The 22,556-nt window shown below is 39.7% G+C and overlaps 1 protein-coding gene across 5 annotated transcripts in view; it reads left to right on the top strand.

The window, feature by feature from the left end:
- ENTPD1 (ectonucleoside triphosphate diphosphohydrolase 1) overlaps nucleotides 1-22,556 on the top strand; it is a 174,626-nt gene that overhangs the window by 51,182 nt on the left and 100,888 nt on the right. Inside the window, exon 1 of one of the 5 annotated variants that reach the window (XM_011999944.1) lies at nucleotides 10,042-10,147. The exons of 1 other annotated variant lie outside the window; for it this stretch is intronic. In XM_011999944.1, the coding sequence (XP_011855334.1) occupies nucleotides 10,096-10,147 (52 nt within the window). In that variant the 5' untranslated portion in view covers nucleotides 10,042-10,095. 3 more of the 5 variants (XM_011999962.1, XM_011999977.1, XM_011999982.1) reach the window with 3 other exon arrangements.

Genomic DNA, 22,556 nt, shown 5'->3' on the forward strand with positions numbered 1-22,556 from the left:
TCCTGGGCTCAAGTGATCCTCTTGCCTCAGCCTCCTGAGTAGATGGGATATAGACATAAGCCACCATGCCCAGCTAATTTTTTAATTTTCATTTTTTAAAGATGAGATCCATTATGTTGTCCAGGCTGCTCTCCTGGCCTCAAGCAATCCTCCTGAATTGGCCTCCCAAAGTGCTAGGATTACAGGTTTGAGCCACTGCACCTGGCCAATCTTACCATTTTTGATGAAGTGACAGTCACTTATTATCTTTGCAGACCTTTGAGACATTTAGACAAATTGAGGCACTTGATGTGGGGAGTAGGATAAAGGAGTTAAAGGGGATATTTCAACAGAACATTTATGTAAGAGAATCCACTCATGCAAGGCAAGAGAGAAGTAGTAGTTATAGCTAAAAAAATTAAGGTAATGCCTACACATCACTGACTTCATTGAGTACCAGAGCTGGGTTAGATACTTGCCGTAGCATAGGATCTTCATTTCAGTTCAGCAAACTCTCACTGAGTGTCTGCTCTGCTTGAAGCTGCTGTGCTGTGTACTCTAGGCTTACCTTCTCCTGCTGCCACGTTGGGTTGTGTACTTTCACTTTGGAAACGTTGGCCATTCTCCGACATTCAAGGGCTTCCCCAAGCTCAGTTAGGGCATTCCTCCCTGACTACCTGGAAATAGGAAGACATGGGTGATGTCAGGTCATACTTCAGTCCCTCTCCCAAGATGGCCTCAGTCCCACAGCTGCTAGTTGAATACATAGAATCACTTAACTTTGGGAAAAGGGGTGGAGAGGCCCTTTGTGCTACAGAAGGGAAAGGACTTTGACTCTCATTTCCTTCAAGTACCCTTAGGTTACTTCTGAAAAACAAGTGGAAGATATCAGAGGGGGAAAAAGCAAGAGACACAAGTACAAAAGGCAACGTTTTGTTTAATCTGAACATAGATTAGCGCATAGTGAAGAGGAAGGGAACTCACACTTACTGAGTGCCACCTATGTGCCAGAGTCTGTGTTGGGAGTTCTCACGTATTTATTCTCTTTTTTCCCCCCAACATGGTTCTGTGAAGTAGAGTTTAAAAAAAAAAAAAAACCTTTATTTTATGGATACATTGGGGTTCAGAAGAGCTCACTAACTTGTCTAAGATCATACAAAAAGAATTGAATCCAGATCTTCTTAATGCCCTGGCAGCACTCTAAAATAATCTTGGCCTTTTAAAAAAAATGTCTGAAACCTACCCCAAACTCAATTAAATTCCAATCTCTGAGAGTTGGGATGGGCATTAGTACTTTTTATAATTGGGCCAAGTGATTATAGTGTGCAGCCAAAGTGGAGAACTATGATTCTGACTAAAGAGGCAGTGCCTCTCCTATTACTCTCCACAAGAAGGAACGGGGCATTTTTTGAACGAGGGTGCATTCTAAATACTCTTGAAACACTTTCAGATACATCCCTTTTTCTCTGCTCCTTCTACCCTCCACCACAGGGTCCTCTTCATCTCTGGATATCTGTAAGTAAGCAGACGGAGTGAGGAGAGAAGTTGTTATTGATAGTAGAGAAATACAAATTCAATTGAATTAATTTAATCAGTATTTCTCTTTTGATAAAACATGTATGTGTAGTGCTGATAGACTGTGAAAGCACAATGTCAAGTAGTGTCAAGAAAATTTGATATGGTTTTCTAAATTTGTTGACAACTTTGGTTCGTTGAATATGCATTCACCAACACCAAATAGTACTGACTTATTATCTTGGTTTATAGGGATCATAAAAAAGATGGGGCATGGATCTCTTGCTGGTAGGAAAATAATTTTGAATTCCTGAGATTAGATTTGTTAATTGCCATATAACATGTAACATTTTACCCCCAAATTTTTGAAGTATTGTGATTTACCATATCTATGGCATCTCAATTATAAAAATCCATTCTTTTACAGTCTCCTTTTAACCTTGAAATTGACCATGAGCAATCATAATATTTTGATTCAAATCAAAATGTTCAAATGTCATAATATTTTGAACACTTTTCATATGTTATGAAGAACCTCTTTGTATATTCATCTATAACTAAAGGTGAATACATAAACACAGGCATTCTTGGAATTGGCAAAACATGTCATTTCATACAGTAGTTACCCTGGGCATTTATTTTAGGATATGTAAAACCAGAGTACCACCTCTCAAGAGTTTTATCAATAGACTTCTGTTTTAATGGAGAATTAGAAACAATACAGAGAACAGAATGTTCATCTTCCACGCTATCCGACTAGCTCCGTCCTTCCTGTCCCTACTATCTGGCCCCTAGTGATGCAGAAACTACCATTACTACTTAGTCCAATTTATGTGGTTCCTGCTTGGTCACTGTTGGGTTTATGGAGCCTGCCTTAAACTATCAAACCACAACAACATATTGCATGTTGGACATTGTGTATGGTCCTTCCTGATTTCTACACCTAATGTTAAGTTCCACAGGGAAATCTAAGGAAACCTTGATATTGCTCCTTGATTATTACACTATAGACAAATTGCATGGTGAATATACGTTTCTTGCTTACACTCATTTAACAGTTTTTTTTTTTTTTTAGCTTTGATCAGTTTATTGTCCAATTACTTATACTTTTCTGGCAAATGATTTCTTTTTCCTATTTGCCCCTAAAGTGAAATAGCCTATTTTGTGAGGATCATCTTGCCAAATTATAGCATTATTTTTAACTACCCAAGTCCATTTTGCATATGTCTACTGACTCAGGAAACATTCAGTTACATTCCTCAAATACCAGTAATAACACCCCATATAACCACTGCATATCAAATAATCTCCCACTTTTTCACCAGGATTCTTTTTTGCCTTTTATTGCAAAAAATTTCAAACATAGAAAGTAGAGAGAATAATAAAACATATCCCCGTATACCATCCAGCTTCAGCAGTTATAATGTCATCCCTAATCTTGTCTTATCTGTACCTCACCTATTCCTCCTCTTTTTGAAACTAACCCCAGATTTCATCTGTACATATTTCAGTGTGTGTCTCCAGTAGATAAGGACTTTGGAAAAATTACAGCCACAGTACTACTATCATACCTTAAAAGTTAACAGTTCTATAATATTATAAAATATCTAGTCCGTTTTCAAATTTCTTTGATTTTCTTTAAGTTTCTTTTACATTGGTTTGAATCAGAATTTCAAGATCCTGGTATTAATTTTGTTGGTATATCTTTTTAAATCTCTTTTAATTATAGGTACCTCATTCTTTTTTTTCTTCTCTGCAATTTATTTGTTCAAGAAGTTGAGTTGTTTTATTGATTGCTTTAATCTAGTCTCCTACAAACCGGATTTTACTGATTGCATTCCTGTTGTATTTTTTTAACGTGTTTATCCGTGCCTTGCTTTTCCCATAAGCTGGTATTAGGTTTAGAAGCTTCCATTTTTGGGAAGACAGCTTCAGAGGATGTGATGTGTGCTTCTATCAGAAGGCACAAAATGAATGTTTGTACCCTCTTTTGTTATGTGAACAGTCATTGATGATTATTGTTTATATTCATTCCTTTGTGAGGTATTGCAAAATGGTGATACCCAAATGCTACCAATTTTAGTCTTTCATTATCTGGAATACTTTAAAGAGACTTTTCCCCATCAATGATTTGGTTGTCCTGGGGTACAGTTTGTGCAGCAAAGGGAGGTTGAGTGTTACTATTATCCCCCTTGTGTGTTTTCGCAATAATGAATTGGTTCTAAAAGTGAAGAGTGATTTCTTCATAGTATCATTATGACTATGTGGATCTCAGTGTATCTGATACATTTCAATCTATTGCAGTTATTCTTTTTATTGCTGCTCAAATTTCTTCTTTTTTTCTATTTTGGCCAGTAGGAGCCACTGAAAGTTGGCTTCTGAGTCCTTTTGACACAACCCTAGTAATTTTAGATAGTGTCCTTGCTTTCTGGTATACTTCCTGCCCCAGACTTGGTTAGCTATTTTTCCAAAGGGCTTTAGGCCATTTTAGTAGAAAATAGCATTTAGAAATAGCAATCTTGGTGCTGGGATAGAAGGTAATAATTTTCTAAAAACCTATAGGGAAGGAGGGAATGAGCCATGTGGATATTCGGGAGGCCAGCATTCCAGGCAGAAAGAACAGCATGTGCAAAGACTCGGAGGCTGGAGCAGAGGGAGCAAGAAGAGGACAGTAGTAGGAAAGAAATAGAGGTCATGAGGAGCAGGCCAGGCAGGGCCTGGTGGGAAGCTGGAAGGACTTTGGCTTTTCTTGGGGTGAGATGGTGCCTTTTATAAATTTTGAGCAAAAGAGTTCCATAATCTTTTGTTTTCTTTAATTTTAACTGAATTGTTATGGGTTCTGGGTTGAAAATAGGCTGAGGAGTTTGAAGAGCAGAATCTGGGAGGAGACCAGTGAGGAGGCTATCATAATAATACAGGATACAGGTGAGAGATGACGTGGCTTGGATCAGTGTGGTAGCAGTAGAAGTAATGAGAAGAGTAGGTCCTGGATGTATCTGGAAGATAGGACCTGCCGAATTTGCCAAAGGGTTGGACTTGGATTGTAAGGAAAGAGGATTCAAATATGACTCCAAGGTTTATGGCCTGAGATGTAAATGAAATTATAAAACATGATAACACGAGTGGTGTCTCTTCTGTGGGTCAGAACAGTGTGTCTGTGGGAAAGGAGCGAGGATGGGTCAGGCAAAACTTCATAGGGGATGATGTGGTTTGGATATTTATCACTTCCAAATTTCATGTTGAAATGTGATCCCTAATGTTGGAGGTGGGACCTGGTGGGAGGTGTTTGGGTCCTGGGGGCAGATCCCTCATGAATGACTTGGTGAAAATGAGTTCATTTGAAATCTGGTTGTTTAAAACAGTCTAGCACCTCCCCTTTCTCTCTTGTGCTCCCTCTCTTGCTATGTGATGTACCACCTCCCCCTTCACCTTCTGACATGATTCTAAGTTTCTTGAGGTCCTCACCAGAAGCAGATGCTGGTGCCATGCTTCTTGTACAGACTGCAGAGCCATTACCTCTCTTTATAAATTACCCAGTCTCGGGTATTTCTTTATTGCAATGCAAAAACAGCCTAACACAGGGGACCAGATATTTGAGTCATGAAAGATACATAGGAGGACTAGGTGGATAAGAGGGGAAAGAGCATTCTGAGCAGTGTAATAGCTTGTATACATTTAGAGTTGTGGCCAGGTGCGGTGGCTCACGCGTGTAATCCCAGCACTTTGGGAGGCTGAGGCGGGCAGATCATGAGGTCAGGGGTTCGAGACCAGCCTGGCCAATATGGTGAAACCCCGTCTCCACTAAAAATACAAAAATTAGCCTGCCATGGGGGCATGTGCCTGTAGTCCCAGCTACTTGGGAGGGTGAGGCATGAGAATTGCTTGAACCTGGGAGGCAGAGGTTGCAGTGAGCCAAGATAGTGCCACTGGACTCCACCCTGGGCGACAGAGCGAGACTCCATCTCAAAACAAAAATTCAGAGTTGTACAAGGATTATGGGTTCTAGAATTAGATTCAGTTTTTGGAGTGCAGGAAGCCTATAACAGGAAATGAGTTTAGAGAAGTAGAGAGTCCTTACATATTCTATGACAGGAATTTAAATTTTATTTTACGCATGATAAGGAGACTAGAATTTTTAAAGTCTGCCAATGACATGATCAGATATCGATTTCAGAAAGATGAGGAGAGTATGCACTATGGCAGAAGTGATGGGAATGGAGAGAGGAGATGAATTTGAGAGGTCTTAAGGTATAGAAACAATAGGACTTGGTAAACATTAAGATGTGGGATGTGGGGAGGGGTCTAGGAGGACCCTGAGGTTGCTGGGTTGTGTGACTAGGTGGATGGTGGTGCCATTATCTAATGTAGGGGTAGGGCGCAGTGGCTCATGCCTGTAATCCCAGGACTTTGGGAGGCCAAGGCGGCCTATCACCTGAGGTCAGGAGTTCAAGACTAGGCTGGACAACATGGCGAAACCCTGTCTTTCCTAACACAAAATTAGCCAGGCATAGTGATGTGCACCTGCAATCCCAGCTACTCGGGAGGCTGAGGCACAAGAATTGCTTGAACCTGGGAGGCAGAGGTTGCAGTGAGCCAAGATTGTGCCACTGCACTCCAGCCTGGGTGACAGAGTGAGACTCAGTTTCAAAAAAAAAAAGGAGGGAATACTGGTACTGGATGTAAGCAGATTTGGAAGTAAAGATACAGAGTACAGTTTGGATGCTAAGTTTGAGCTGCTTGTGGGATATTCTCTTGACACCCAGTAGGTGGATGGAAATATAGATCTGGAGCTCATGGGAGTGGATTTGGCAGAAATGTAAAGGCATGAGAAGTTATGACCTAGGTAGAATAAGTGAAGTAGGGAGAGAAGGCAAAGGGTGAAGGTCTAGGGAATACCAACATTTACGAGACACAAAAGTTGACTGAAAAGGAGCCATCGTACACAGATGGAGGAGGAAAAACTGACATGAGGGGGATTCTGGAAAAGAAGGAGATATCAATTTTCAAGAAAGAAGGAAGGCCAACAATGGCCCATGCTACAGAGATCCAAGAAGATAAAACACAAATTGGTCTTTGCTTTAGAGGCCATTGCAATCTCAGGGCAGTTTCATTGGGGTTGTGCGGTGAGAAATGGGAATGCAATGGAAGGAGGAGTAAATGAATGAGGAGAGAATAGAGGTGATGAAGGTAAGGCAAAGGTAGACCATGGTCTCAAGTAGCTTGTTTGTGAAGGAGCTGTTTTTGTTTTAATTAATTTTTTAAAAATTGTGATAAAATAGACATAAAAGTTACTATATTGCCAGGCCCGGGGGCTCATGCCTGTAATCCCAGCACTTTGGGAGGCCAAGGTGGGCGGATCCCCTGAGGTCAGGAGTTCAAGACCAGCCGCCTGACCAACATGGAGAAACCCTGTCTACTAAAAACACAAAATTAACTGGGTGTGGTGGCACATGCCTGTAATCCCAGCTATTCAGGAGGCTGAGGCAGAATAATCGCTTGCACCCGGGAGGCAGGGGTTGCCATTGCACTCCAGCCTGGGCAACAAGAGCAAAACTCTGTCTCAAAAAAAAAAAAGTTACCATATTAATCATTTAAAATTTATTTTTATTTTTGTAGAGATGGGGTCTTGTTATGTTGCCTAGGCTGGTCTCAAACTCCAGGCCTCAAGACAACCTACTGCTTCAGCCTCCCAAAATGCTGGGGTTAACAGGGAAGGCCAATGCACCTGGCCCATATTAATCATTTTTAACTGTACACTTAAGTATTTTTAAGTATATTCACATTGTTGAGCTGCCAATCTCAAGAACTTATTCATCTTGCAACACTAATATTCTATACCATTAAACAACAGAATTTGTTTTTAAGAATGAGAATTACTTAAATATTTTATATGCAAGGGGGATGAAAGAGGATGAAGGTGTAGGAAAAATGAAAATTCTACCATTCTAAGAACTTATAAGACCATTTCATCATTAAAAGACAGACAAATATCTTTACCCCTTTCTAACAACTTCCTCCATCTTTCTGAGTGCAGTTTTAATTTTCTACTTTCGATTACAAAAAACAACAAAATTGACAATGATGATAATTTTTTGTTAAGAAAGAAGATTTATTTTTTAAGATAAATTCTGAGGCCTTTAGAAAGATACACACAAACTCCCATCTCTTTTATAATTATTCTTGTATGAATTGGTGATAATACATACTTAACCATAGTATCTTCTTGATGATGAGGAGGGTGCGAACCTGGACAACATGATTAAATTGTAGCACAGAGCATATTACCTATAAAAAGCATTAAATATTGTCAAAAGGCTCATGTAATATGAGTTAGGGGTTAAAACTATGTTTCTATTACTCCATATTCAGTGTGGATGAACTTCAAATATTTAAGAAGTGCTAGTTATTATAATGAGATTTTACCTCTCCTGGTTAAACCAGAAGTTGGGTACTAGAACAATTTACTTTTTACTAACTCTTTCTCTCCCTGATGAAATGTAAAGAGAATGAGTCAATTGTCAAAGTAACCTTTTGTCGACAACGTCTGAGAGAACATGATTGAAGTGACCTTGAATTTTAATTTTGTTTAAAATAGAGAACTGTGGCCAGGTACTGTGGCTCACACCTGTAATCCTAGCACTTTGGGAGGCCAAGGCAAGTGGATCACTTGAGGCCAGGAATTTGAGACCAGCCTGGACAACATGGTGAAACCCAATCTCTACTAAAAATACAAAAATTAGCCGGGCTTAATGGTGCACACCTATAATCCTGGCTACTCGGGAGGCTGAGGCACAAGAATCACTTGAACCTAGGAGGCAGAGCCTGCAGTGAGCCAAGATCATGCCACTGCACTCCAGCCTGGGTGACAGAGTGAGGCTCTGTCTCAAAAAAAGAATGTAAGAATGTAGTAAAATAGGCCGGGCGTGGTGGCTCACGCCTGTAATCCCAGCACTTTGGGAGGCTGAGGCAGGTGGGATCACCTGAGGTCAGGAGTTTGAAACCAGCCTGACCAACATGGTGAAACCCCATCTCTACTAAAAATACACAAATTAGCTGGGCAAGGTGGTGGGCGCCTGTAATCCCAGCTACTTGGGAGGCTGAGGCAGGAGAATCACTTGAACCCGGGAGGCAGAGGGTGCAGTGAGCTGAGATTGCTCCATTGCACTCCAGCCTGGGAGACAAGAGCAAAACTCTTGTCTCAGAAAAAAAAAGAACTTAATGTCCTAATGTAATAAAGCAGAGAACTGTTGCCACAGCACCCACCAAAGTGTGTCTCTCATTGACAAGTTCAGGTACTTGTCTGTCTGTTTCTCCTGCCTACCCCTCAGCCTCTGGATATTCCCTTTGATCATTCTTTTCTCTTTCTGGCTTTGATGTTTTGGTTTCCATTCTGTAATTCACAGAATATTTTGTGGACATGCTCTTTTCAAATTTGTCTCCAAAACAATAGTACAAAGGCAGTCAGTCATAAACTGATTATATTGTTGGTTTTTACAAAAAATCCCATCATATCACCCAAAACCAATTTTATCATAACAGGATGAATATCAGACCAATATTCATTATTAGAGATGTAGTCTAAACTGGCTCGAGAGAAGACATCCATTGAGTCTTTCATTCAATATAATTAGTTGTTATTATACATGCAAAATCCTATAACTATAAAGCATTTCAGAAATAAAGAAAGTGTTGTTATACATCTCCAAATTTGTTAAAGTATAAAAATGTATTAAGTATATACCATGTGGCACCGTGCAAAGTAACAGATGCCTAAACTGAAAGGTTATCCTTCATCATTATTAAAGTATGACTGAAAGTTCGCTGGAGAATATAGTTTCTACACAGAGTCAAAACAATCTTTAGGGCTCACAAATTTAATCATTTATATGGTATAATTGGCTTTAGATACAAATTTTCATGCCAGACAAGTAATGTAGAAAAAGCAAGAACTAGGAAACAGGAAAACAGATCTACCTTTCTGCTTTGCTGTAATTCATTCACTTTTTCAACCATTCATCAAATATTTATTGAGAGCCCATGCTGTGAGAGAAACTGTATTAGGTGCTGGAGAGCATGGTAACAAATAGGAGAGATCGTGTGTGAGCATGAGCAGGTGGCTTTACCTCTCCACATCTCTAACCTTGTTTAGACTCGATGTCTGAGATATCTTTCAAACCTGAAATGCTAAGGTTTGCAACAGCCTTGTGGAGGGAGAAACTGCCAAGTTGCCTTGGGACTTGAGGACTTACCTTCCTTTCAAAGGGTAGCCCTTGTTTTGATTTCAAAATAATTTTGTTACACAGTTTAAAAATAATTTGCTCAGGTTCTCATCTACATTGGGGTAATCTTGATAGTCTGGATGTGGCAATTCATGCTCATTAGACTTCAAAGGTAGGAAGTGAAAGTTGTGAAATGGTGGATGACTTTCATCAATTCACAGCCAGGCAGCGGTTCCCATTGAGCAGCTCCTCTGTGGTTCCACCCAGCCTTCCAACCAATAACGCAGCTTCTCCTGCAGGAAACTCATCGCTTGGGTCACCTGTTAGCCTTTGCTCTAATGAGCCTTGAGAAAGGATTGCTGGTCATGGGACCAGAGGCTTTATGGGGAGGGAAGAATTGTTTTTGACTTTCAGTTTTTCGAGTGGGTTTCAAGGTAACAACTTTCTTATTATCTAGCTTCATAATTGCAGTAAGGAAATAGCTTTTTTTGCTTGCAGCCGAGACGACTTTTTCAAGAGAGAAAAAGGGATTTCTATAACAAAGAGGGAGAGAGAGATGAAGAGGGAGGGAGTAAGGGAGAGAGGGAAGAAGGGAGAAATAGAGAGAGATTTGAATATACATTGCTTCAAGGATACCAAAAATTACAACCTGGAAAAGGCTTCGAGTAACTTTAGGAAAATGAGCTGCTGGACTCCTCAGTCAATCTGTCCTTTCTAGTCAATGAAAAAGACAAGGGTTTGAGGTTCCTTCCGAAACGGGGCCGGCTAATTTAGCCCCTCCCACGAGCCTAAGGGTCTGTTATATCTCTGTTTCCTTGAGTACCTCTCTCACGGAGACGGACCACAGCAAGCAGAGGCGGGGGGGGAAACACGAGGAAAGAGGAGGAAAACAAAAGCTGCTACTTATGGAAGATACAAAGGGTAAGACCAAAATTGATTTGACCTGAATCCTTAAAAAAAAAAAAAAAAAAAGGAAAAATAAAAGCCAGAGCAAAAAGCAAGTACTTGAAAGTTGGAGGCAAAAAGCCCTGAATGAACTTTCCCACCCTCTTCCTTCTGAGAGGAGGCAGAGAAAGAGCTTTGGGAAACTTTTTAGGAAGCAGGGTCCAGGGTTGCAGTCCAGGGTGGCTCTAGAGCAAGCTGGAGGGGCTCATGAATATTCATTACCAATTTGTATTCAGAGTTGGTTTTTCAGAGGCAAATGACTTTTTCTGTCCCCTTGCAGTTTAAGAGGCAGCTGCCTCATCTGCAGTCCGGACTCATCTACCCTCGGGTCTGTACCTCAGGGAGTTTACTTGAAGATGCTGGGCTCTGCGTGTAGATTTGTTTTGTTCTCGAATTTCTTGCGTGCTTTCCTGTTGTGAAATTAGCAAAGGCTTCTTTGCTGGGAACAAGACAGAGAAGTTAATGTGGCACGAGGCTGTCACAACGGGACCCCAGAGTATGTCTTTCAAAATGCTGAAAGTTTCTTGAGATATGTGGGGGAGTTTTATGTGAGGGACAGAGTGGGGGACGGGGAGGGGTGGAGAGAGGAAATAGAATAATTCTATCTTAAAAGGGCAGGTCATATCTGACTACATTTAGATTTTGTCTAAAAACTACAAGAGCAGCCTGGTTTGCACAGATGGTGTGCAGTCTCTATCTTTTACCTCTTTTGGGCATTTTCTGCCAGGACGGAGAGCCAGCTGCTTGCCAGCGTGTGAGAGCCAGGAAGAATCTCTGCAGCAGTGAGGGAGCGTAGAGTTGTAAATCTCCTTCTCCTCCTCCTCTATCATCTCTAACTTCTAACATTCCCACATGCTTATACCATATAGAACATGGAAGAATAGCATAAGTAGGCAATAGATTTCTTAATACTTAACAATAATGATAGCTGTTAATGTTGACTAAGTCTTTATTCTGTGTTGGGAGCTATACCTAGCATATTACATGTGCTACTTACTTGTCACATGAACCTTACAAGTGCTATCATTGTCATTCCCATTTTCCAGATGGCAAAATTGAGGTTCTGAGAGGATAATTCACCTTGAGATCTCACAGTTAGTAAGGGCCGAGTGTGGATGGAGGTGGTCTGAGGCAGGGCTGGTGGGATTTCCACTCCCCAATACTGTTTCTCTGCTTTTTCTGGTGCCCTGACATTGTGGATTTCAGGTTCGCAAATCCTTGAACCTGTTGGGGCAATGATACTGATAAAGTCTTAAGTCTGTGAAGGAATTTGTACTTTGTACTCAAGTTCACATACATTTTCATCATTTGATGCTCATGGCCATACTCTAGGAGAAGCAGGTATTGTTATTATGATCTTTTAGAAAAAGGAGAAACTGAGGTCAGAAGGGGTTAGTTAGGTGACACCAGTCACAGCTAGTTGTCAAAAGTCTGGACTGGGGGGCTGGGCGTGGTGGCTGGCACCTGTAATCCCAGCACTTTGGGAGCTGAGGTAGGCGGATCACCTGAGGTCAGGAGTTCGAGACCAGCCTGGCCAACATGGTGAAACCCTGTCTCTACTAAAAATACTAAAATTAGCCAGGCATGGTGGTGTGCGCCTGTGGTCCCAGCCACCTGGGGAGCTGAGGAAGGAGAATCACCTGAACCTAGGAGGTGGAGGTTGCAGTGAGCTGAGATTGCACCACCGCAGTCCAGCCTGGGTGACAGAGTGAGACACTGTCTCAAAAAAAAAAAAAAAAAAAAGTCTGGACTGGATCTGAAACCCTCTGCTTCTGGTTTTTCTTCCAACCTACAGATCAGGCCCAGTTATCTCTGAACGTCTGTCCCCACCCCAAGCTGCGCCTCATTGAGTTACTTTCAGTTCCCCAGAGGAACTGCATCTTTCCTCAGACTGAAGCTAGGCGCTGTCTCCTGTTTTAAGGGCCTATCCGGTGCTCTCCTTCCCCTTTAGTCTGGAGCTGAGCTGCCTGGGTTTGAATTTCAGCTCCACCATTTACTGTGTGCCTCAGTTTCATCATCTATAACATGAAAATAATAACAATAACATCTATCTTATAGGATTGTGGTAAGGAGTGAATGAAGGATTCATGCAAAGTTTTTAGAACAGCACCTGATGTATAGTATCGCTAAATAAATATTAACATTTGCTATCACTCCTTGAAGTCTCATATTGGGTGTTATTCCCCTTTAAGCCTTCTCTAATCCTTCAAGTCTAGATTAGCCCCCATCTTGGATGCTTCTATAGTACCTCATCAGTTATGCCTCAGGTGGCACTTATCATGCTTGTTCACACTCCTGCCCTCTGCATTACCTTCTGTCTCTCCCCAGTTGTAATTTATGTATTCACCTTTAGATCTGCAGTGTCTAGTGCAATTTTATTTTTAGTCTCTCAACTTATGGCAACTTTCTCATCAGTGTGGGCAGAGTGGTGGGAGAGGGGCCTCAGTCATGATAGGGGTACAGGAGGCAGCCACAGAGGGTGACCATATAGCAGTCATAGAGGGCCAGAAGCCATGCAGGAAGTGGACAGATGCTGAGTACTGATTCAGGAAGAGCACATGTGATTCAGCAGCCAATGGTGAAGGTGTCAGGTTCAGTGAACTCCTCCGTGAGGTCTGGAAGGTCCTGTGATGTGCTTATTGTGGGCCAGCTTGGCAGCCACATTCATCAGCCCCTGGGACAGGTTCTTCAATTTGGTGTCCATGTCAGAGAACATCCCAAGCTTTCCTTAGAGGGTGGTACACACCAGGCTCTTGTGCAAGTCCAAAAGGTCCTTGTCAGCCATTAGCACCTTGAGCTCCTTAATGGGAACTCAATAAATATTTAGTGAGTGAAGCATTATTATTTTAGCCGATGCTCATTTGAGACTCAGGAGGCTGGTTTAAAAGGGGGACCTTTGAGTTTGCAGTAGGGTTCCCCACTGGTACATGTAGATCTTTTGCACAATCTGTAAAGACGTCCCTCTATGTGGATACACTGAAAAACAAAATGCATCCCTCTGGGTGGATGATTTTCAGAGATAATGTAACCCCATGCCAGGGCACCCTGTTGGGCAAGTGAAGCTCTGGCTGAACTTCAGCCCCCACTCCCCACTCAGCCAAGGGCCAAACTGGAGATTTCAGGTGCCTCGTAGCCAACTTTGCTTTCTCTGAACAGAATATCTGGTTCCATAAATAGTGTCTTTCTAGCCCTACTTTATAGTAACCTTGCTGTCTGAGATAATGTACTCTGGTAATGAAATAAAAACAAACACTACAGAAGTTGGCCCTGAGAAAAATCGTAAAGTACACTACGGTTTTTTCCAGCACCCTCCCTTTCCCCTTCCTGGCATACCTTCAAACCAATTTGACACATATTATTGTGTGTCTACCATTTGTAAGTTCCCATGCCACACAGATCCTTGGATAAACAGTTTGCTTATGGTCTAGTTGGGAAACCTAATAATAATAGCTGGGAGTGCTAATAATAATAGCTAACATTGATTATTTATTGTGTGCCAAACATTGTAATGCTTTATATGTGTTGTCTCATGTAATCTTTACAAAAATTCCGTGATATTGGTTTCCGCATCTTCCAGCTGGTGGAAGAAGGTCATTTGGTTAAGGTCACACAGCTAATAATAGGCAGAGGGGAAATTTTGACTGATGTAGTTAGGCTGCAAAGTCTGGGATCCTAATGGATACATTCTACCTCTCTAAGAGTTGTAATATAAGTCTAAACCAAGTGCCATGACACAGTGGTACATGCTTGTAGTTCCAGCTACTCAGGAGGTTGAGGCAGGAGGATTGCTTGGGCCCAGAAGTTTGAGGCTGTAATGTGCTATATTTGCACCCGTGAATAACGACTGCACTCCAGCCTGGGCAACATAATGAGACTTTGTCTCTAACAAAATAAAAATAAAAAATAATAATACAAGAAAAAGTGCCATGAGAAGCAGAATAGGGAGTGATGGCTTCTGGAGAAACTTCTCAAAGGATGGGACACTTCAGTTGGATCTAGAAAAAGGAGTAGAATCTGGTGCCCATGGCAAGCCCCTTCACCCTCCCAGCAGTGCTTAAAGATCTTTTCTCTCTTTTACCTTAGCTATAGTGTAGATTTAAGAGTAAAAAGCCCCCTTTTTTCCCAAGCTCTGAGCAGTCAACCTACTTACATGTCCATCTTGGAGATTTGAAGGCAGAAGTACAGAGTTTATCCTTCACTATGGGTCGTGTAATCAAATAAGCCTTTACAAAGCAATCAACTGCACATTAAATGATTTCATCATGATTGCACCCTTGGTAATAACCTACATCTGGTAAACAGTTTTTATAAATCATTGTGATTAGTATTGCCTTTACTTGGTCAAATTACGTTTTGAGAGGGCTTTCCCCCTTGTGTTGTCTTTTTGGTTGTTTCTCTGCTCTTTATAACTGGTGATGGTGCTCAAGGGCAGTAGGGTTTAATCCCACCCACTACTGTCCAGAGGTGATGGGCTCCATCTGTGTAGAGTGAAGGTGAGGCCTGGAGTAAATTACATGGAATCCATTCTTTTAAGTACTTCGGAGGAAGGCCAAAATCAAGGGCAGCCCCTGTGGTGAAGAATCACTAAATGTCTTGATGGTTTGGTGAAGTGTGCAAGAGTGGAATCACTTTTTCGTCTTGGTGATATTGGTGTGTGTGTGTGTGCACGCGTGTGTGTTCTGAGGCAGTGCTTCTCAAACTTGAACATGGGTATGTATCATTAGAGAACTTGTAAAAATGCAGATTCTGATCCAATAGCTCTGAAGTAGGTCTACATTTCTAACAAGTTCCCAGGTGATGATAATGCTGCCCCTCCACAGGCCACACTTTGACTAGCAATGTGACAGGGTCATTGCATGCCTTAGTCTCAGGGCTTATTTTGGTACTAAATGACCAAGCTCTTCCCACTCTCCACCCCCTCACCAAGCTACCACTTCTAGCACTGATCAGCTGTCATTGCAGGATGATGGGAAGCCTAATTCATTTATTCATTCAGCAGATATATGCCCTAAAACAGGAAACTGAGGCTCCCAATTTGCCAAATCCTAGAAACTGGAATCTTCAGTACACACAAACTACTGTTACACAAAAAGGCCTTGTGTTAGATTTCCTACATGTCTCCACCTTTTCTCCATGGCTCCAAGCTTCCCTAAACTTCCCTTATTCTCTGCCTTCAACTTGAGAAGTACTGGAGCAGAATGTGTGGCTGCCTGCAGAACCTTGTGCTGGGTGTTGGAGTCCCAAGAAGCTAGAGGTAGCAGGGGCTCAGGGCTCTGAGATTGGGAACAGTGTGCCTGAGGCATTGTCTATGCTCTGCAGAAGAAAGGTGGGAATAAGTCTAGGAGCAAAGCAAGGAAAGTGGGTGCAGAGAGAACCGATGGAATTTCTTTAGGCTTGGAAACTTGAGGGAGTTGTGAAGAGAAAATAAGTTTTTGGAGAAAAGAATCCAAAGTAGAGGTTATCTAACATGTATGCGACATGCAGTTTTGTTAGAATATCAAAGTGACTTTAGAGATCCACAATGGCAGTACATGCCCTACACAAAGAGGTGTTTCCTTCCATAACCACTGCTTGGTTTAAAAAATTAAAAAAAGAAGCCAAAAAAAAAAATGAAGCGTTTCCTTTTGATTCATAGGAAGGATGTAAAGCATTGCTTTATGTCCATGAGGATAAAAGTAACGTAGCACATGCCTGTTAAAGAAAACATGATACTATAGATTACAGTAGGGAAGAAAAACAATCACTTGTAATATTTTGGTGCTATTTCCTGGCAGTTCTTTTTTACTATGTCTGGGTTGTTTCTCTCATTTGGCATTCACTTGAGTAGGACCTTGAAAAATTATGAGATGGCACCATGATCATTAGGCCATATATACAGTTTTAAAGCCTGGTTTTACTGTAGCAGTGAAGCACAACTATTTTCCATTTTATAGCGTGGTCTTTGTTAGCGTATTTTTTATAGTCACATGGTTTATTTAACAGTTCTCCTGTTATTGAACACTGAGGTTGTTTCCATTTCCAATAAATGTCTTCGTGCAGGAAGTTTTTTCCATATGTAGGATTGCACTCTGAGGATAGGATCCGACAAATAGACTTACTAGATTGAAACTTGTTAATGTTTTTTAAAGTTCTTGATTACTGTTGCCAGGTCACCTTCCCAAAGGTTGGGCCCTTCATGCTCTCAAAAGCAGTTACTGTTTTGTGGCATCCCTGACAGCTTTGGTGTTTTTGTTTTTAAATAATCTTATCAATTTTTAGATTGTTTTAGTTTGTATTTCTTTAATTACAGTAAATTTGACATTTTTCACATGATATACTTCTTTTGTATACTTTTTATATCCTTTTCCTGTTTATTATAATACTTATTTGGATTTGACGTTTTTAATCAACATATGTGAGTGCTTTATCATATAAAGGTATTCAAGTTTTCCTGCCATACTTATAATAGTTTTTTGGTATTTATTTATTTATTTATTTATTTTTGTTATGACGGGGTTTCACCATGTTGCCCAGGCTGGTCTAGAAGTCCTGCACTCAAGTGATCTGCCTGCCTGGGCCTCCCAAAATGCTGAGATTACAGGTGTGAGCCACTGCACTTGGCCTGTGATAGTTTTTCTGAATCTGTTCTTACTGTGAATAGATCCAACACATTTTTATATGTGGTGTCATAGTTTTCTAAATAGTTTGACATCATATTTTTATTCTCTGTAGCCCAGGATATTACATTTAGAAGATTCTAAATGATTTTTATTTTTGTTTAGCCATTATGATTAATTTTTCACTTTTTCCATGATGGTTAAAGAATATGGCTTTATAATTTCTAAGGTTTCCTTGTAACTAAGCATATGGTGGGTTTGTATAAATCTATGAACACTTGTGAAGAAGCTGTATGTTTTTAGGATATAAAATTGGATATTTATTAATCAATCTAGTCTTTTCAATTATATGGTAATTTATCTCCAACCATAATATTCTCCGATGGGTAGTGAGGAGCTTAGTCCCAACACCTTGATTTCAGTCCAGTGAAACTGATTTCAGGCTTCAGACTTCCAGAGCTGTAAGAGAATAAATGTGTGTTGTTTTAAACCACTGAGTTTTTAATGGTAATTTGTCATAGCAGGCAAAGGAAATGAATACGGTAAGTGTTTAATGAAAGGAAATGCTGGTGGCTTTAGTTAGTTAACACACAGACTTATAGTGGATTAATTCAGTTAATTCAGTTTTCCAACAATCCTAGGAGGTTGGTATAATTTAATGTTAAGTAACTCAATTGTTAAAGTCTCTCAGTTGGTAAGTGCTGAAGTTGAGATTCAAATCCATAGTTGTTGATCTTATTATCTGGAGATATAATTGATATAATTCACATATCATACAATTCACCAACCTAAAGTTGACAATTCAGTGGTTTTAGTATATTCACAGGATTGTGTACCACCACCAAAATCAATTTTGGAACATTTTATCACCCTGAAAAGAAACCTCACACCTATTAATGGGCACTCCCCATTTCCTCCCTACGTGCCCCTCCACCCCTGCCCCCCCGTCTTCTGAGTCCTAGGAAAACACCAATCTACTTTCTGTCTCCACAATTTTGCCTATTCTGGACATTCATTTCATAGCATATATCCCACTGAATGTATATACCACATTTTATTCATCAGTTGATGAATAGTTGGATTGTTTTTGTTTTTTGACGTTGTGAATAATGCTGCTGTGAGCATTCATGGACAAGTTTTGGTGTGGACTTATGTTTTTAATTTCTTTTGGTTATATATCTAGGAGCAAAATTGCTGGGTCACTTGTATGTCTATGTTTAACCATTTGATGAACTGCCAGACTGTTTTCCAAAGCAGCTGGACTATTTACATTTCCACCAGCAATATATGGTGATTCCAATTTCTCCACATCCTTGCCAACACTTGTTATTACCTATCTTTTATTACAGCCTTCCTAATGAGTGTGAAGTAGTATCTCATTGAGGTTTTGATTTGTATTTCCCTGATGGCTGATGGTTTTGAAAATCTATTCATATGTTTAGTGGGCATTTGTGGATCTTTTTTGGAAAAATGTCTGTTCAGATCCTTTGCCTGTTTTTTTTTTTGAAGTGGAGTTTCACTCTTGTTGCCCAGGCTGGAGTGTGATGGTATGATTTTGGCTCACTGCAACCTCTGCCTCCTGAGTTCAAGTGACTCTCCTGCCTCAGCCTCCTGAGTAGCTGGGATTACAGGCATGTGCCACCACACCCAGCTAATTTTGTACATTTAGTAGAGACGGGCTTTCACCATGTTGGCTGGGCTGGTCTCGAACTCCTGACCTCAGGTGATCCACCTGCCTCGGCCTCCCAAAGTGCTGGGATTACTGGCCCCTTTGCCCATTTTTTAAGTTGGCTCACCTGTTTATAATTGAGTTGCAATGATTCCTTATATATTCCCTTTTCAGATATATGATTTCCAAAAATTTTCTCCCATTCTGTGGGTTGTCTTTTCACTTTCTTGACAGTGTTGTTTGCAGCACAAAATTTAAAAGTTTTAAATTTTGATGATATTCAATCTGTAGTTTCTTTGGTTCTTATGCTTTTATTGTCCTATCTAAGAAACTATTGCCTAATAGTTTGCCTAATTGCCTAATGTATGTCATGAAGACATACATCTATATTTTCTTCAAAGAGCTACACAGTTTTAGCCCTTGCATTTAGGTTTTTGATCCACTTTGAGTTAGTTTTTGTATATGTTATGAGGTAGGGGCCAAATTTCATGTTTTTCTATGTGAATATATAGTTGTTACAGCAACATTTGTTGAAAAGATTTTTTTTTCTCCTGTTAATTGTTTTGGCACCCTATTGAAAATCAATTTCCCATAAGTGTGAGCATTTTTTTCTAGACTCTCAGTTGCATTCCATTTCTTTATATATCTAGCCCTATGTCAGTTCCACATTTCTTGATTACTACAGTTTGGTAGTAAGTTTTGAAATCAGGCAGTGTGAGTCCTCCAATTTCTTTTTATTTTTAAAATATTGTTTTGGGTATTATGGGTCTCATTAACTTCCCTATGAATTTTAAGATCAGGTTGTCAACTTTTGCAAGGAAGCCAGCTGAGATTTTAATAAGATTGCATCAACTTGGTAAATCTATTTGGAGAATATTGCCATCTTAAAAATATTAAATCTTCCAATCCATGAACATGTGATGTCTTTCTGTGTATGTAGGTCTTACTTAATTTCCTTAAGTAATATTTTGTAGTTTTCAGAGTGTAACTTTTGTATTTTTTTGTTAAATTTATTCCTAAGTATGATTTTCTTTTTGGTGCTGTTATAAATGTAATTGTTGTAAAATTTCATTTTTGGTTTGTTATCATAGATTTTTTGTTGTTTTATTAATTTTTCTATTTTGAAAGGACTTCAAAATTACAGAAAAGTTACAAGAACAATTCAAAGAGCACTTCACAAATATTTACCAAGTTAAAAAATTCTGCCACATTTCCTTTATCATTCTCTCTTCCCTTTTCTGTTTCTCCCACACATAATAGTCACATACAGTATTTTTCCTGAACCATTTGAGAATAAGTTGTATATATTATGTTCCTTTACCCCTAAAGATTTCAGTATGTATTTCCCAAGAACAAAGATATTCTCTTATATAACCACAGTACAGTAATCAAACTCAGGAAATCTAACACTGATAGAATACTTTCAATTGTAGTCTATAATCAAATTTTGTTAATTGGTGAAACAATTGTTATTATAGATTTACTTTTAACCTCAATTACCCTCAATACTGTATTCCTCATAAGTTCTTAGATTCTTTAACAGTGCTTCAAATAATAGTGACTTCATGCTCTTAATGCAATTCAGATTCATTTAATTCAATACAATTGTCTGTTGTCTATTTACCTCTACTCATGTTTTGTATGTTTTTGCAGTTCATATTTTGATAAAATTGAAATAACTCCTTTTTATCTACTTTTTTAGTCTTAAATTCTGTTCCCCCCCTCATTTGGCTGATATGTTTTGTCTGTTTTTAATCTTTCTAAATCCAATTTGATTCTCTGTTTTAATAGAGGAATTTAAACAGTGCACATTTATTTTACCTGCCTTTTTTCATTTTATTCTCTTTAGTGTTTAATTTTTTTCTGTTATGCTTTTTACTCTACAGACTGTAGACTTTGTTATTTGTTTTTATATTTCCACAAAGCTGTGAATAATGGACATCTTATTTTTAATTGTACTTGTAGCAATCTTTTTTTTTTTGAGTCAAGGTCTTGCTCTGTCACCCAGGCTGGAGTGCAGTAGCATAATCATAGCTCACTGTAACCTTGAACTCCTGGGCTCAGGTGATCCTTCTGCCTCAGCCTTCCGAGTACCTAGGGCTATGGACGTGCACCACCATACCCAGCTGATTTTTTTTATGTTTTGTAGACACAGGGTCTTGTTATGTTGCTCAGGCTATGGAAATAAAAGAAAAGCATTCCATCCTGGCTAACATGGTGAAACTCCACCTCTACTAAAAATACAAAAAAAAAACAAAATTAGCTGGGCGTGGTGGTGGCTGCCTATAGTCCCAGCTACTCGGGAGACTGAGGCAGGAGAATGACAGGAACCTGGGAGGCAGAGCTTGAGTGAACTGAGATCACACCACTGCACTCCAGCCTGGGAGACAGAGCGAGACTCCATCTCAAAAAAAAAAAAGGAAAGCATTCCTGAGCTTAAATTTATCTTAATATCAAAGTGAAGTTAGTAATTTTTGACCCCATTATGAGAGAAGGATTAAGAGTTTTGTGTCCCTGTGTCCTCCTTTTTCTTATTTTAAATATTTAATTTGACAATGTTATAAATTCAAATAGTAAAAATTATATTAGTCATTTATTTCACAGGATGTTTTTCTCTTTGTTTGGATATTAATAATCAAACTCATCCCTCCATGAATTTAATGAATTTTAATATAGTTCTTATCTCACTATGCCTTTCCCCATTCTTGGGTCCCTAATCTTGATTCCTTTCATAATGGTTTAGTAAGCATATTAATTTTTTAGAAAGGGAATCAGTGTTATGAAAGAGAGACAACTTCTCTTAAATATAGCAATCTTTCCCCCTCAAGTCATTGGAAATATTCCTCCATTGTCTTGAGAAGTTTGATGCTGTAAAGAAATTGCTATAGTTTGAATATGTCCCCCTAAAAGCATATGTTCAAAACTTAATCCCCAGTATAACAGCGTTGGGAGGCAAGACCTACTGGGAGGTGTTTGGGTCATGAGGGCTCCTCCCTAATGAATGGATCAATGCCAATAATAAAAGGACTTGAAGCTGTGAGTTTGATCTCTTGCTCTTATGCTCTCTTGCCCTTTGCTTTCTGCCATGGGATGACACAGCAAGAAGGCCCTCGCCAGATGCTGGCCGCTTGATCTGGAACTTCCCAGCCAACAGAACTGTGAGCCAAATAAACTTCTGTTGTTTATAAATGACTCAGTCTGTTGTAGCAGCACAAAACAGACTCAGAAGTTGAGGACAACTGTTTTTTAGCCTGAATGGTTTTTGTTCCTCATTTCTGAAATTTACAACTTTCACAATAAGACAACTGGATATAGACTTCCTTTCAAAAATTTTTGCCTAGAATATGGTAAACCCTCTTGATTTCCAAATTTAGGACTTATTTAGGAGCAAGAAAGATTTCTTCTGTCATAACTTTGATTAATGCTCCTGTTTCCTTTGTTTGTTTTTCTTCTTCAGGGACCTATTATTTGAATCTCTTATCTCTAAATTGCCTGCGTGCGGCCTGCCTGCCTGCCTACCTTCCACCCTCCCTCCCTTCTTCCCTCCTTCCTTCCTTCCCTCCCTCCCTCCCTCTCTCTCTTTTTCTCTTTCTTTTCTTTTTTCTCTTCTTTTCTTTTCTTTTCTCTTTGTTT

The sequence above is a fragment of the Mandrillus leucophaeus genome, unplaced genomic scaffold, assembly GCF_000951045.1.
Source record: "Mandrillus leucophaeus isolate KB7577 unplaced genomic scaffold, Mleu.le_1.0 Scaffold117, whole genome shotgun sequence".
NCBI lineage: Eukaryota > Metazoa > Chordata > Mammalia > Primates > Cercopithecidae > Mandrillus > Mandrillus leucophaeus.